Source organism: Gekko japonicus, unplaced genomic scaffold (assembly GCF_001447785.1).
Source record: "Gekko japonicus isolate JY-2015 unplaced genomic scaffold, Gekko_japonicus_V1.1 scaffold2338, whole genome shotgun sequence".
Taxonomy (NCBI): domain Eukaryota; kingdom Metazoa; phylum Chordata; class Lepidosauria; order Squamata; family Gekkonidae; genus Gekko; species Gekko japonicus.
Window position 1 is genome coordinate 76380 of NW_015176521.1, and position 15120 is coordinate 91499.

Consider the following 15120-nt stretch of genomic DNA (forward strand, 5'->3'; position numbering starts at 1 on the left):
AGCCCAGCGGTGGACCTGCAAGGCCGATGGGAGTGCAAGGAAGCCCCGCGAAGTCCCTCCCTGGCCCCAGGCAGGCAGGGATGGGGAGAGGCAGGGAGGAAGCAACTTACCCTCCCTCTTCTCCTGCTTCCTTCTGGCTGAATGAGGGCCGGAAGCGGGGCGGCCGGAAGCAGGGGGCAGGGCTTTGTCATGTGCCCCGCCCCCTGTACCTCACCCGGGGGAACTGCAATCCCCCGCTATCCCCCCCGAAATGACCTCTGGATCCAGCCCTCATCACAAATGAGTTTGACACCCCTGCTCTAGAATCCTCTCACCCAGGGCCTAGCTAAATATATGGCAGGACATGAGTCTTCGTGAATCACTGCTCGCTTCTTCAGATACAGCTAGAATGGGAGTCCATCTGTCCTATTTATTGGAAAGTGGAGTGATTTCAGTAAATAGGACAGATGGACTCCCATTGTAGCTGTATCTGAAGAAGTGAGAACGCTCATGCCCTGCCACAAATTGTGTTAGTCTTTCAGGTGCTACTGGACTCTTGCTCTTTTCTACTGCTACAGACAGACTAACACGGCTACCCGTCTTGATCCAGGGCCTAACTATACATTATCAATTGCATGAGTTTGCCAAGGGGACATGGAGCTATTCTGTAGATGCTAGTTGCTGGTGGGAACCCATGAGTAAATGTGCAAAAGGGTTGATTTGGGTGGGGACTGCTGTCCAGGAGAAGGAGGTATTCCTGCTTTCTCCCCTGAGCTCTTTTTGGGAGCTGAAGGGAGCCCACGGGCTGCAGGGGAGGGGAAGCATTATTTGCTCGATTGGGAACCAGCAGTGGCTGTGGGCCTCGATATGCCATAAAGCAAGTTATGCATATGTTTAATTGCAAAAGTTTGCAACTATATTGTCATTCCCCATCCGTCATGAGAGCTGGTCCTTTGATTCCTGCAATTTCATACTGGAATGGAACGTGTCATTTTAAACTGGGTTCAAATAGAACTGAGGGACCCTTTGCCCCCTAAATGGATGCATGTCAGGCCAGCAAGTGGAATAATATGCATGTCCCCATTCATTGCAGATGCCTATGGGATATTATCTCCAGACAATGAATCTGAATTTGAATGGATTTCTCTTTCCAGTTACGGCCATGAATGTGATAAGCATTCTGCCGTTTTTGATTCGAGGTCCTATTTTGGAGTGCCTCAATGGGTGTTTCTTTAATGCCAAAAGTAGTTGATGGTTTCCTACAGAGTATATTGGTGAGAATTCTCTAAAATGGCTGGATTGTGTAGATGAGAGCAATTGTAATTTTCCATTGGTACACAAATAGGGTTTTCCCCCCTTAAATAATTAATTCCTTGGGGCTATTGAAGAAGGACTGTGAATTGGCTGGATGTAATTGATTGTGGCTGCATTGATAGTTGATTACCCCCAATGATATACCTTCATTGTTCACTGCTTTAATATCTGAGCATTGTGTGTTTCCAGGCTGTTACTATTGATTTTATTTTAATTCTGTAAAAGTATATCACACATATTCTAAAGGAGCTCAGTTTGGTGTAGTGGTTAAGAGCGCGGACTCTAATCTGGGAGAACAGGGTTTGATTCCCCACTCCTCTACATGCAGCTGCTGGTGTGACCTTGGGTCAGTCACATGTTCTCTCAGAGTTGTTCTCTCAGGGGCAGTCATCAAAAGAACACTCTCAGCCCCATCTACCTCACAGGGTGTCTGTTGTGGGGAGGGGAAGGGAAAGGAGATTGTAAGCTGCTTTGAGACTCCTTCAGGTAGTGAAGGGTGGGGTGTAAATCCAATCTCCTCCTCCTCCTTTTGCACAACAACCTTGTGAGGTAGGTTAGCCTGGAAGACAGTGACATCACCATGGTTATCCAATATAGTCTTAGTGGAGCCTCAGTTTTTGACATCTAAACATTCTACCAACTGTGCTTTCTTAGCCATTATCTCGCATTGGATAAGGAAATATGAAAAAACGTTGCAACTGAAAAGTATGTCACTCCTAGGAATGCTTTAAAATTTGCTGATCTTCGATCGTAATAAATCAGATTGAATTTTATAACACAGTGTTGTGCTGGATGGGCCATTGGCTTCTCTTATGTTCTTAAAAAGAACAAAACGATGAAAATTGACATTCAACAATCTTATTCCCTGTTATAAAAATGCCCTCCTGAACAAACTCTGTTTTACACATTCTACGGAGTGCTCTCCTGATGTCATCAGAGCTGTGGTCCAGGCAGCTACCAGTCCTATCTGTACCCCACAAAAGGGGCAATACAGTCATGCATACCATTGCAGTGGGTTGACTCTTGTGTGGGGTTTTTATCAATATTATGTACAAAGCAGCTTTGGGATGCTGGTTTGTGAGGGAAATGAGTGCTGAAGGAAAAGAGTTAAGTAGCCTCTCTCCCTCTGTACTGGTCTCTCCCTTTCCGTCACACCCACCCATGGCTGAAACCTGTTAAAACAATGTCAGCCACTGTTGTTGTGTATTGATTCCCAACATGGTGCCCAGCAATCTATTTCTCGGTGTTCTTTTGCTTCTTGAGCCTGAGGAGACAATCCAAAGCTTATTTAATGGAATGGAGGGGGGAAAGAAACGTGTTTCAGATGTAGGGCTGCCAACCTCCGGGGAGGCCTGGAGACCTCCCAGAATTAAGACTGATCTCCTGGTGATAGAGATCAGCTGCCCTGGAGGAAATGGCTGCTTTGGAGGGTGAGGTGGGCTCTGAGGCCCTCCTGCCCCTCAGACTCACTGGGTGACATGGGGTCAGTCATTCTCAACCTCACCTACCTCACAGGGTTGTTGTGGTGATAAAGCAGAGGAGGAGGAAGAAGAAGAAGAGAAGAGATAGGATTTATACCCTGCCCTTCACTACCCAAAGGTGTCTCAGAGCGGCTTACAAACTCCTTTCCCTTCCCCTCCCCACAACAGACACCCTGTGAGGTAGGTGGGGCTGAGAGAGCTCTTGACAGAAACTGCTCTTTTTCAAGAACAGCTCTTATCAGAACTACGGCTTGCCCAAGGTCATCCAGCCAGGTGCAAGTGGAGGAGTGGGGAATCAAACCCGGTTCTCCCAGATTAGAGTCCGCGCACTTAATCACTACACCAAACTGGCTCTCAACACCAAACTGGAGAGGCCCATATCTGCTATCCAGCGCTCCTTGGAAGGAAAGGCGGGATAAAAAAAGTACTAAGTAAAAGGTAAATCATTGGGGGGAAATAATCACAGTTTCTCATATCAATGTGGGATGCCCTGCTGTGCGGGACAGTGGTGTGGCCAGCAAAGGAGGACTATTTTGTGTAGTGGTTAGGAGCGCGGACTCTAATCTGGGAGAACCAAGTTTGATTCCCCACTCCCCCACATGCAGCCAGCTGGGCAACCTTGGGCCAATCAAAAGTTCTCTGAGAGCTGTTCTCTCCAGGGCAGTTCTCGAGAGAGCTCTCTCAGCCCCACCTACCTCAAAGGGTGTCCGTTGTGGGGAGGGGAAGGGAAAGGAGATTGTAAGCCGCTCTGAGACACCTTCGGGGGCTGAAGGGCAGGGTATAAATCCAGTCTCTTCTTCTACTACTACTATGCCATCTTGGATTGGTTTTAATTTGTCATGCATTGTTCTACTCTATATGTCAATTGTATTTCAAATGTTTATAAGATTGTAAATCACCCAGAGCCTGCTTGCAGGGTGGGCAATTCATAAATCCAAAATAAATAAATAAATAAAATAGATTAAAATAAATTTCCAAACTGGAGTTGTCAGGTCCCCCCCGGCCACTGGTGGGGAATGGGGGGGTAGGGTTGCCAGATCCAGATTGGGGAAACTCCTGGAGATTTGAGGGAGGAACCTGGAGAGGACAGGGACCTCAGTGGGGTACAATGCCAGAGAGTCCTCCCTCCAAAACATCTATTTCCTGCAGAGGAATTGATCTCTTTTATCTGGAGATGAGCTGTAATTCCTGGGGATCCCCAGGTCCCACCTGGAGGCTGGCATCCCCAGTCACTGAAAAGGAATCAGCCCCTTTCTGTTTGGAAAGCTATTCCCATTTGCATGAACTTGAACAACTGGAGTGCTCTTCCAATTTCAGCTATCCTCCTTCCCGCAGCGAGGCTGTATCTTACAAACAAATGTGCGCACGCACGCCTAGAAATCAATATTCCCTGTCTTCTTCCCATTTAATAGCGTGCCCCATAGCATGTGGCACAGCCAGGGCTGAACGACAGGAAGTATTAATCTGACTAGAATTAGCCTAATTAGATTTGTTGTGAAGCTTCGTACAAAGCAGAAGCTGTACGGAACAGCAGGTGGCAATTACTCGGGATTTTAAAAAAATTAAAAACCTCTCTATTGAGCTGCGGGAAAAGAACATTCAGAAAGGAATGTCGGCACCTCTTCAGACTTACCTCTTGAAGCCCTTAGGTCATTGAAGGATATTACAAAAGTTCATAAGGTTAAGTGTTTCCCTTGGTGTTCTATAGTACCTCTGTGGCTGGCTCCCTCATTCTCTGAAGCCTCTTTTGCTAACATGGGGCCTACAGGACGCAACTACTCTAGCTTACCTACATCCAGGGGTCATTTCATAGAAAAAAGAGGGGCAGGAGCTCATTAGCATAACTCATTTGCATATGCCACACCCCCTGACATCACCGGAAGTGTGTCAGAAGGCAACCCCCCCTGCTCAGGCTCCACTGGATTGTTTTGGATTGCTAGCTATTGGGGGGGGGTGCAGATCTGTCCTCGCAGAGGAGGGAGAGCTTGTACCTGAATAAACCCTGGTCTTAAAGGTGCCACGGGACTGTTTTGGACCAGGGGGCTGGGGGGGGGCTCCGCAGCTTACCTGGCTGCTTCTTGCTCTGCCTGAGGGCTGCTGGGAGCAGGGGGTGGGGCTTGTTGCATGTGCCCACCCCCTGGGATCTTTACTGCCAGAGCTCCGCTCCTCTGCGCTCCTGCAGGAAATGACCCCTGCCTACATCTACAATATTTCCCCATGACTGGGCATGTTGAGTTAGGAGAAGGTGCTGCCAAGTCACCCAGTGTGACCTCTAAGCTCCACGGTGTTGCGAGCAGAAATTCTACCTCGTGAGCGAAAGAAGCTAGTAGCCTTAAAGTTGTAAGCAAGTCTACATTTGACTATTGTGTAAAATATTTTTAAGAAGATTATTTCCATAACCTTGTAAAAATCTCAGAATGAATTATTTTAAACTATATTTGAACTATATTTTAAGAGTAATTTAAACATTGTAAGAGAAAACAGAATCAGGTCCTCTATAGGGGTAGACCAGGCCTCCAGAGAACAGGTCTACCAGCTCCAGTCCACTATATTAGTAGACCTGGCCTCTGGAGAACAGGTCCGCCCATCCCTTTCTACTTTATTAGTCGATCTGGCCTCCAGAGAACAGGTCTACCTGCCCCAGTCCGCTACATTGGTAGACCTGGCCTTCAGAGAACAGGTCTCCCAATTGACTCATGGCAACCCCAATCCCAGGGCGTTCCAGGCAAGAATCGAGCAGAGATAGCTTGCCATTGCCTTCCTCTGCATAGCAACCTCGGTCTTCCTCAGTGGTCTCCCATCCAAGTACTGAACGTGGCCAACCCTGCTCAATGCCCAAGCTTTGAGGAGCCCAGGATAAGCTGGAATATTTGGGCCACCTGTTGAATTAGACCCTTAGTCAGAAGTACACAGAACAGTCACATTTAACAACAATTGACACCACATGTGGTGGTAGAAAATGTTGCCGAGTAGCAGCCAACTTATGTTTACCCTGTAGGGTTTTCAAGGCAAGAGGTGTTCAGAGGTGGTTTGTCATTGCCTGGCTCTGCACTGCGAGTGTGACCTTGGACTTCCTTGGTGGTCTCCCATCCAAATACTAACCCAGGCAGATCCTGCTTGGCTTCCCATATCTGATGAGGTTAGGCTAGCCTGGGCTATCCACATAGCCTTTTAAAAAGTTGTCTGTTTGTATGTTAACAGACAAAGACATTTAAAGTAGAAATCAGGTGTTACCTCTGGAACGAATCCTGTGAAGAGTGATTGGGAAAACTGGGACTCATTGTGATTGGCTGTGTACCTGCCAATCAGACCACTTCCCATCATCTCACTCTACTTGTACCTTGGTGGGGGGACTGGGGCTCAGGAATTAAACCAGTTGGGTGACATCCGCTGCAAGCCAAAAGACACTTTTCTGGGAGAGTCCCCCATTGAACAACACAGAAGGCCGGCTTTAGATTGCTCCCATAGGCTGTGATCAATGTTCCCTCTAAGCTGTGGAGTCTTGTGAGCAAAAATTCTACTTTGTGAGCTACTGGCATGAAAGTTGTGAGCGAGTGATTTGGCTCCTGCATAAATTAATTTGCTCTGGAGCTGTCCTTCCTGAGCTAAGACAAAAATGTGTGAGCTGGAGGCTAAAAAACTGTGAGCTAGCTCACACTAACTCAGCTTAGAGGGAACACTGGCTGTGATCCTAAAAACAGTTTTCTTGGCAGTAAGCCCCATTGAATAAAACGGAACTTACTTCTGAGCAGACCTGCTTTGGAGCACTCCTATTGTGGCTTGTCGTCCTTAAAGAGTTTGCATAAACGAAGAGTGCTGGAATAAAGAATCCTTTAAATGAATACTCTCCATATTGAAATAAAGGACTAAGTTCAAAGTACTTACCCACATGTGATTTCTCATTCAAAACTGCTGGGAATTGCCCACCCCCGTACCCTGTTTTTGGCATTTGTTTGACAGTCCTCACCAAACTCTGTAACAATGCTATAGTATGCTCATTCAAACACATCACATCACTTGGCGCTGATGCTCATTGATGTGAAGATGTTGCTCATCACCATATGACATAACCGTGTTTCACCCTCTTGGTTGTGAGGACCCTCGTGACTCCTGGTGTGGAGGTGAACCAGCGATTTAATTGTGGCAGAAGACTTTAAAAAGACTAGAACAAAGTTTGAGTCCAGTGGCACCTTTAAGACCAAAAAAGTTTGTTTGTTTTATTAGATTTATATACTGCCTTCCCCGCGAGCAGGCTCAGAGCAGTTTACATCAATTATAGTATAATACCATTAAAACAGCCACTTAATAACAACTTAAAACAGCGTCAAATCATAACCATAAAATACCATGTAAAACAATGTTCAGATGTCAGTCAGATTCATTGAGTACAGCAATGGTGCCCCAATGTCAATTTAGATCCAATTTAATTTCAGGGTATAAGCTTTCGTGTGCATGCACACTTCTTCACACTTCTCAAATTAGATTAAGTAAAATACAAGGTAGTTTATACCCAGAATTAAACTCTGTTGGTCTTAAAGGTGCCACTGGACTCAGACTTCGTTCCATTGCTGCTTCAGATCAACACAGCAACCCACCTGAATTTTAAAAGAGTTGTATAGATGATACCATTTGACATGAATGAAATGGGTTGAAAACCTGGTGAATTATGGGAAATGCTGTCCTGAACAGGCCTTTATAATATTTGAATTTTTAAAGACTCCTGAAACAAGTATACTGGGTAGCAAGAGGCGTTTGAAAATCAGCCATAGTGAAAATTTGGCTCAGCCAACTATTCTTTAGTAAAGGTAAAGGTTTCCCTTGCTCGAAAGCCAGTCAAATCCGACTCTAGGGATGTGGTGCTCAGCTCCGTTTCCAAGCCGAAGAGCCAGCGCTGTCCAATGACATTTCCGTGGTCATGTGGCCGGCATGACTAGACGCCGAGGCACACAGAACACTGTTACCTTCCCACCAAAGCGGTACCTATTTATCTACTTGCAATTTCTTGCTTTCGAACTGCTAGATTGGCAGGAGCTGGGACCAGGGACTATTCTTTAGCAAGAATATAAATGGAGAGTGTTAGTTTTCTTCCAGTATACCAGGCGGTACTGGAAAAAAAATTCGTAAAGAATTTTATCCTTGGTTTTTAATTCTTTCTTTTTTTGGTACCCATGCAGTTGTAGGTTGCATGTCTGCTGCCCTGGCCATGATAGCAGCTGGGTTTCTTGAGGTACACAGGAAACATTTCCCTAAGGTGGAACAAACACTTTCGGGCAAAATCTTCCTGGATTCCTCCATGCCGTACCTCCATCTGGCCCCGCGGTACATCTTGCTCAGCGTGGCAGAAGCACTGGTGACTCCCACCTGTAAGCAGAGCGTTTTGCTACAGAGCATTAGAACGACATCTGTTTGAACAGAGCGTGTTAGAGTACCTGTCATCAGAATCCTCACCCCTGGCGTTTTTCCACAGCTTTTCTGAGCAGGCTCATTCATCACTTGTGCGGGAAGAGAGCTTAATTTGTCGTCCTCGTGGTTACCGCTTGCTGAACAATAGTGTTCTCTCTGAGATTAGGGGAGACGTACAATTTGCCACCCCGGCCGAGGTTTTTTCATGCATTGTATCTCGTAAAGGAGCTAGACGGGACTCCCGTTGACACACTGCCAAAGTGTGATACAAGTTCAAAGGAGCAATTGCCAGAAACTCGACAGTCATGGAAATGTTCCTTCAGGATTTTAACATAGTCAGAAATTAGCTCTGTTTGTTGGGGTGGGACCTGCATAGCCCCGGGCTAGTCTAATCTCGTTAGATCTCAGAAACTAAGCAGGGTCAGCCTTGGGTAGTATTTGGATGGGAGACCACCAAAGAATAGCAGGGTCGTGACGCAGAAGTGTGTGATGGGAAACCATCTCTTGCCTTGAAAACCCTACAGGGTCCCCATACGTCAGGTGTGACTTGACTGGAAAAAAATTAAATACATTTTTAAAATAGAGGGATGTCGGAAAACAGGGCTGCATCCCCACAGTTAGAATTTTTGGTTTGCTGTCATTGCTATCACAGGCATTCACACTGGCAATGGAGCATCAATGCCAGATTTTTGCACCCACTAACCTTGGTCAGCCACCATTTTCCCAGCATCCCCCCGTCATACCACTATTTTTCCTGCATTTTCCCCCCATCAGAATTTTTTAAAATGGTAATTACTACTGTGCTATAGCAGAAGAGGAGGAGGAGGAGGAGGAGATTGGATTTATACTCAGCCCTTCACTACCTGAAGGAGTCCCAGAGCATCTTACAAATTTCCTTTCCCTTCCCCTCACCTCCCTTTCCCTGTGAGGTAGGTGGGGCTGAGAGAGCTCTTTCGAGAATTGCTCATGAGAGAAAGAACTTGTAACTGACCCAAGGTCACACCAGCCAGCTGCACATGGAGGAGTGGGGAATCAAACTCGGTTCTCCTAGATTAGAGTCCATGCTTCTAACCGCTACACCAAACCGGTGAATAATGATCTGGTGCCATCATCTGCTTGTTCCTCCGAATTCCCATCTGTCATCTGTAAAAATACGGGATCTAACACTTTTCATTGTGGAGGTATAAATGGAAAGGTAGCTCTCTCTTGCAAAGATTGTTGTAATGATCTTGCAATTATTATTTTTTTAAAAAAGCCCTCCAGTAGCATAAGTGAAAATAGGCACTATGGAGGGGGCTGATGCATGAAAACATGATGTAACCTGCCTTGAGCCTGCTCGCGGGATGGGCGGTCTACAAATACAATAAATAAATTAAATAAATAAATAAATAAATAAATAAATAAATAAATAAATAAATAAATAAAAATGGCACTGACATAGGCTGGACCTTCAAAAATGCAGGCCTTTTCGTACACGGGCAAGCAAAGGTGCTTTGACTGTGATCACTCCAAAATGATCTTGTCAAACACGATTTGGGATCTGAGCAAAGCAAGGGAAAATCTGGAAAGCAGATGACATCTTGTGAATGCCCCTTCCTTTCCCATGCCAAGCCAGAGCAGAGCTTCCATGTGAGGTTCCGAGCCACATTTTTTTCTCCATTTCCTCCAAAGTTAGTTGTTCTTACTTTGTCTTATGAGAGAGCGCCACCCTTCATCCCAACTGGAATTCCCCGATTCATTCTTGCTTGCTTTGCAAAGGTTCTTTAATTACTTTCTGGTCTGTGCCCGGTGGGATTTGTGGGATTGCCATGAAAGTCTTGACTTTCTTCAGCGGCCCTGGCTGTTTTGTGGGGGCCTTCCCTTGTTCTGGCAGCTTATGTCTGGTCATGAGGTAAAATAATTTTTTTAATGCAGATTGAAGCTGTGGGGATTTTTCTTCTTGTTGTTCTCGCCCAAGATTCCTCCTATTGGCTATTGACTTCCATTAGAAGCGCATAACGCAGCCTAGCTGCCAGCGGTGTATCGATCCCTCCTCATGATTAAGACGGGTCACGAAGCTGCAGCCAGATTTATCAAAACATAATGAATCATTCCTATTTTGATAGGTTGCATAATTAGAGTGTGGCATTTTTCACAGGGCTTCCTTCCGCCAGCGTTCTGTGAGAGTGAGCTAGAGGGCCTAGCGTTGTGCCACAAATCCGGAGTGGTGGTACAAAAAAAAAAGAAGATTTGCTACAAGAGTTATTTAAACAGATTTGAGCGAGAGAGTGGCAAAACTTGTGGAGGGGGAAGAGCCCAGTTTACCGTTCATTCTTGTGGTGTCCAAAACTGTCTTGAATTCTTAACCTGATCCATAGAGTCTTAAAAAACTTGGGCCCAATTCTCATTCTCTAGCATGTTTGACTCGGTGGCCTTAAGGGCTAGGGTGGCCAGATCCCTCCTGGCCACCAGCGGGGTAGAGTTGCCAGATCCAGGTTGGGGAACTCCTGGCAATTTGGGGATGGAGCCTGGGGAGGACATGGACCTCAGTGGGGTGCAATGCCAGAGACTCCACTCTCCAAAGCATCCATTTTCGTCAGGGGAAATCTCCTGGAGGAGATAATTTGACTCACTATTGGGAATTCCTACTGTAATGTATAAGATGACGGTAAAGACTACTGGGTGCTTGTTTTTGAACACTGAAGCCCTTGATTTTTATTTATTTTTTAGCCCCCCGAAGGGGAATTTTTTATTTGCTTTTCTATAAAACTACAACAGAAATTGGGGAGGGAGAGTTTACAATCTATAGGAAAAAGTAAAAAGAACCTAACTAAAAACCCAAGAATGGGGGTTTTACAATGCTTAAAACATAGTTGTTACTCTTATACAGTTACTTTCAAACATGAAGAGTGCCCGCCAATCATCGCTTCTGCTGACAAAACCTGCTTATCGGACTGAACAGAGAGTAATTCCAAAGCTATAACACACATAATCACATCCCTTAAGAAAAAATTAAGGGACTCTCTGGCTTTGCACCCCTCTGAGGTCCCTTCTCTCCCCAGATTCTGCCTCCCCCAGGCTCCACCCCCAAATAACCAGGAATTTTCCAACCTAGAGTTGGGAACCCTACTATTCCTGGGTGTTTAAAATTGTTATATGCTTGGATGAAAGATATGGGCTATACGATAGATATTGACAACTGGGCCAAAATATGGAAGTCTATGAGATATCTCAGTTCAACAGCATATAAAGAACATTTATATAAGATGTTTCATAGATGGTATTGGTCACCAGATAAAATTGGAAAATTTGCACCTCAAACTTCAAAAAATTGTTGGAAATGTAAGAATAATATAGGAACGTTTTTTCACTTGTGGTGGAAATGTTGCAGGATGCAAAAGTTTTGGAAATTATGAAACAGATTATATTAGAAATGATGAATATAAATGTGGATTTGGTACCAGAAATATACTTATTGAATATAATTCCAGATAACCTAGATAGATAAGACAGATATTTATTAACATATATTTTAACTTCATCAAGAATTATGGTAGCCCGATGTTGGAAATCAGATAAATTACCCTCTAGATTAGATATAGTTAAGAAACTGCTGGAGATAGCCAAATTGGATAAACTGACTATGTTATTACGTGGTAAATATGAGACAATATTCCGAAAAAGGTGGATAAGAGTATATAATTGGTTGGGGGGAAACATTGTATGTAACACTAAAAAAAAATAGACAATGATTATATAAAAGTGCTTACTGGCTGTTTAACAAAACTGAATAAATAAAGTATTTTTTAAAAAGTTTACAATTGCCCGGCCATTAATCTGCCGAACTGCACATGTCTGAGCATGCGCAGTTCGGCCAGGAGCCGGGGATGAGCCGGCAGAAGGACGCGCCAGCGATCCCACGACCAACCTTGATGCGCCCTTTCCTGAAGAACCACCTAGGTAGGTGGTTTATTTTTGATGCAGGGTTTTGGGTGGAAGGGCCGGATCGGGAACGGGCGCGCCACGTTTCCCAGATGTTGCTGTGGGATCGCACCCGTTTGCTGCGCCCCCGATCCGTCCCTCTCCCTGCTCAAAACCTCTCGTGTGACCGGGGCCCTTAGCTGTCTTTGGCTTCTCCTTCCAAGGTAATTGAATATCAGAGGGGTTTTTTAGTTTAGCGATGAGCATCTTGTTACACAACTCTTGTCTATTGCATCCCGGATTTGTACAAATAAAAGACTCTAGGAAGAAGAAGAAGAGTTGGATTTATACCTTGCCCTTCACTCAGAGTGGCTTACAATCGCCTTCCCTTCTCCTCCCCCTCCTTGCCTTCCCTTCCCCTGTGAGGTAGGTGGGGCTGAGAGAGCTCTGAGAGAACTGCTCTTGAGAAAACACCTCTCAAAGAACTGTGACTGACCCAAGGTCACCCAGCTAGCTGCATGTGGGGGAGGAAGAGGGGGGGATCAAACCCGGTTCTCCAGATTAGAGTCCACCACTCTTAACCACTACAGTATTTTGTAGGTATGTGTTCTCTGGAAGGCCTGTAATACCCTTCTGATATTCACTGTTGTTAAGACACTGGTGTAGCTTGGTGGATTTGTAATGTCCAAAACTACAGGAGGCAGAATCCCTGCAGATACCTGTTTTCCTGTAGCTGGAATGTGTTAAGAATGCCAAGGAGTGGTTGGGAGGAGCAATCAGCAAACATCTGTTTATATATTTCGGGGGGGGAATTAACGTCGATAGGAAGCAGTTTGCGCAAAGATGACTTGACCTTAACATCCATTAAGTTTTGTCTCTTAAATCACTTTTACAAGCTGTTTCTCTAACCAGCAGCTGCAACGTGGCCATCACTGAAACTAGGAGAAACATTCGTAACAGTTAAAGGTGCCAGAATATGAAAATCCCAGTTTGGAATGGCAGTGGGAGGGAAGAGTCCCTCAGCAGGGTTTTGAATGGCATGGCTCTTTGATCCCTTTCCCTACTAGACCTCTGTGAAGAGCTTACAGGCGTTACATGCTGCATCCACATTCTCAGAAAGAACACTGGTATTATTGTCCGAAGCTTCCAAAAGATTTGCTGTGGTGGCAACACCCTGACCTGGATGGCTGTGCTTGTCAACCTCCAGGTGGCACCTGGGGATCTCCTGCTATTACGATTGATGTCCAGACGGCCAAGATTAATTCCCCTGGAGAAAACGGCTGTTTTGAAGGGTGGACTCTATGGCATTGTACGATGTTGAGGCACCACATTGGGGCACCATGTTGGGGACCCCTGCTGTGGAAGGTTCCTTGGTACCTCTTTTGCCCTGTCTGTCTGTCTGTCTTTCATGTACCCATGTCTCCAGTCCGTACCCAGGGCAGATCTGATACCATCAGACATCTATAAGGGAAAATTTTGATGACTGGTAAGACTCTGTGTGTGTGTGTGTGTGTGTGTGTGTGTGTGTGAGAGAGAGAGAGAGAGAGAGAGAGAGAGAGAGAGAGAGAGAGAGTAGTGTATTCAAAGCTGCCTTGAATGCATGATATGTTGTGAAACATCGAATTGAAGTGTAATGTAAAGCTTCGTCCTGGGCTAGGATCCAAATCCATCCAATCGTGTTACTAGCCCATCTAACCAATCACTTTCAAGCAAGCTCCCTGAGCGGGAACATCCGTGATTGGTCCTTATGTGAACAACCTTATTGGTTGGTATTTGTACAGTGGGTGTGGCTACATTAGCCGGGAATGTTTAAAAGCAGGACAGCTGCAATGTAAAGGCTGTTCTGGCTATCAGATGTTGATCCGTGTTGGAGTTGTGTTCGAGCTGTGGAATAAAGCTGAATCTTTGCTGAATCACTCTCCGACTACTTTGTTAAGCGAGCGACTTAACAGCAGATTGTACATAAATGGTATTTAAGGATGCCAATTCTGGGTTGGGAAATTCCTGGAGATTTGGGGACAGTGCCTGGGGAGAGACATCAATTTCTCCTAGACTCTATGGTCCGCCCTCTGAGGCGATTTGCTGGAGGGACACTGATTTCTGTAGTCTGGAGATCAGTTGTAATTCCAGGTTGGTAACCCTAATCGTATTGCATACTTCATATTTGCTTGGAAGCTGTCTTTAGGACCTACAGTTTTGACTGATCTGGAACTAAACCACAAACCTAAATAGGGGGCGAGCAGCTTCAGAATTAGACAGCTTTTTGGAATGCTCCTCTGTTGTTAAAAACTTCCACAAAATAAAAAAAACAAAAAACAAAACAGCACAGCAAGCAGAGAGCGGATGGATCATTTCCCCCCATTTAGCTAATTTCATATTTGCGTTGAGTTCAGTCTGAAGCGGTGCAGACCATTTTACCCCCTTATTCTCCTGCATGTGGGACTCCAAGCTCCCCCCCTTCCCTTTGCTCATTTTGCAATAAAATACAGATGATGAACACAGTGAAAAATGGATGCCCTTCCAGTCTTGCTCCCTAGCATGGCTATAAGGGTCTGGCAGCTTCTCAACCATTCCCATTTAAGTCTGGTCTGACCCACTGCACAAATTTAAAATATTAAAACAGCTTTGGAAGGGAGAAATGTCAAATCTGAAAGACCTGCATCCATTTATGGTGTGTGTGTGTGTATATATATATATGTGTGTGTGTGTGTGTGTGTATTATATGGACTCTTTTTGTAGCAGGAACTCCTCTGCATATTAGGCGACACACCCCTAATGTAGCCAATCCTCCAAGATCTTACAGAGCTCTTCTTACAAGGGGCTACTGTAAGCTCTTGGGGGATTAACTACATTAGGGGTGTGTCGCCTAATATGCAAAGGGTTCCTGCTACAAAAAGAGCCCTGTCAGAGACTATCTATCTATCTATCTATCTATCTATCTATCTATAGCTATATCTATCTATCTATAGCTAGCGCGCTCTCTCTCTCTGTCTGTCTCTCTCTCTCTGTCTGTCTCTCTCTCTCTGTCTGTCTCTCTCTCTCT

The 15120-nt window shown here is 45.2% G+C and overlaps 1 protein-coding gene across 1 annotated transcript in view; it reads left to right on the forward strand.

The window, feature by feature from the left end:
• The window catches only part of SLC15A5 (solute carrier family 15, member 5), a 42924-nt gene that overhangs the window by 17202 nt on the left and 10602 nt on the right, over positions 1-15120 (forward strand). The window contains 3 exon segments of the mRNA XM_015427404.1: positions 1073-1253; positions 7949-8137; positions 9936-10068. Coding sequence (XP_015282890.1) covers positions 1073-1253; positions 7949-8137; positions 9936-10068 — 503 coding nt within the window.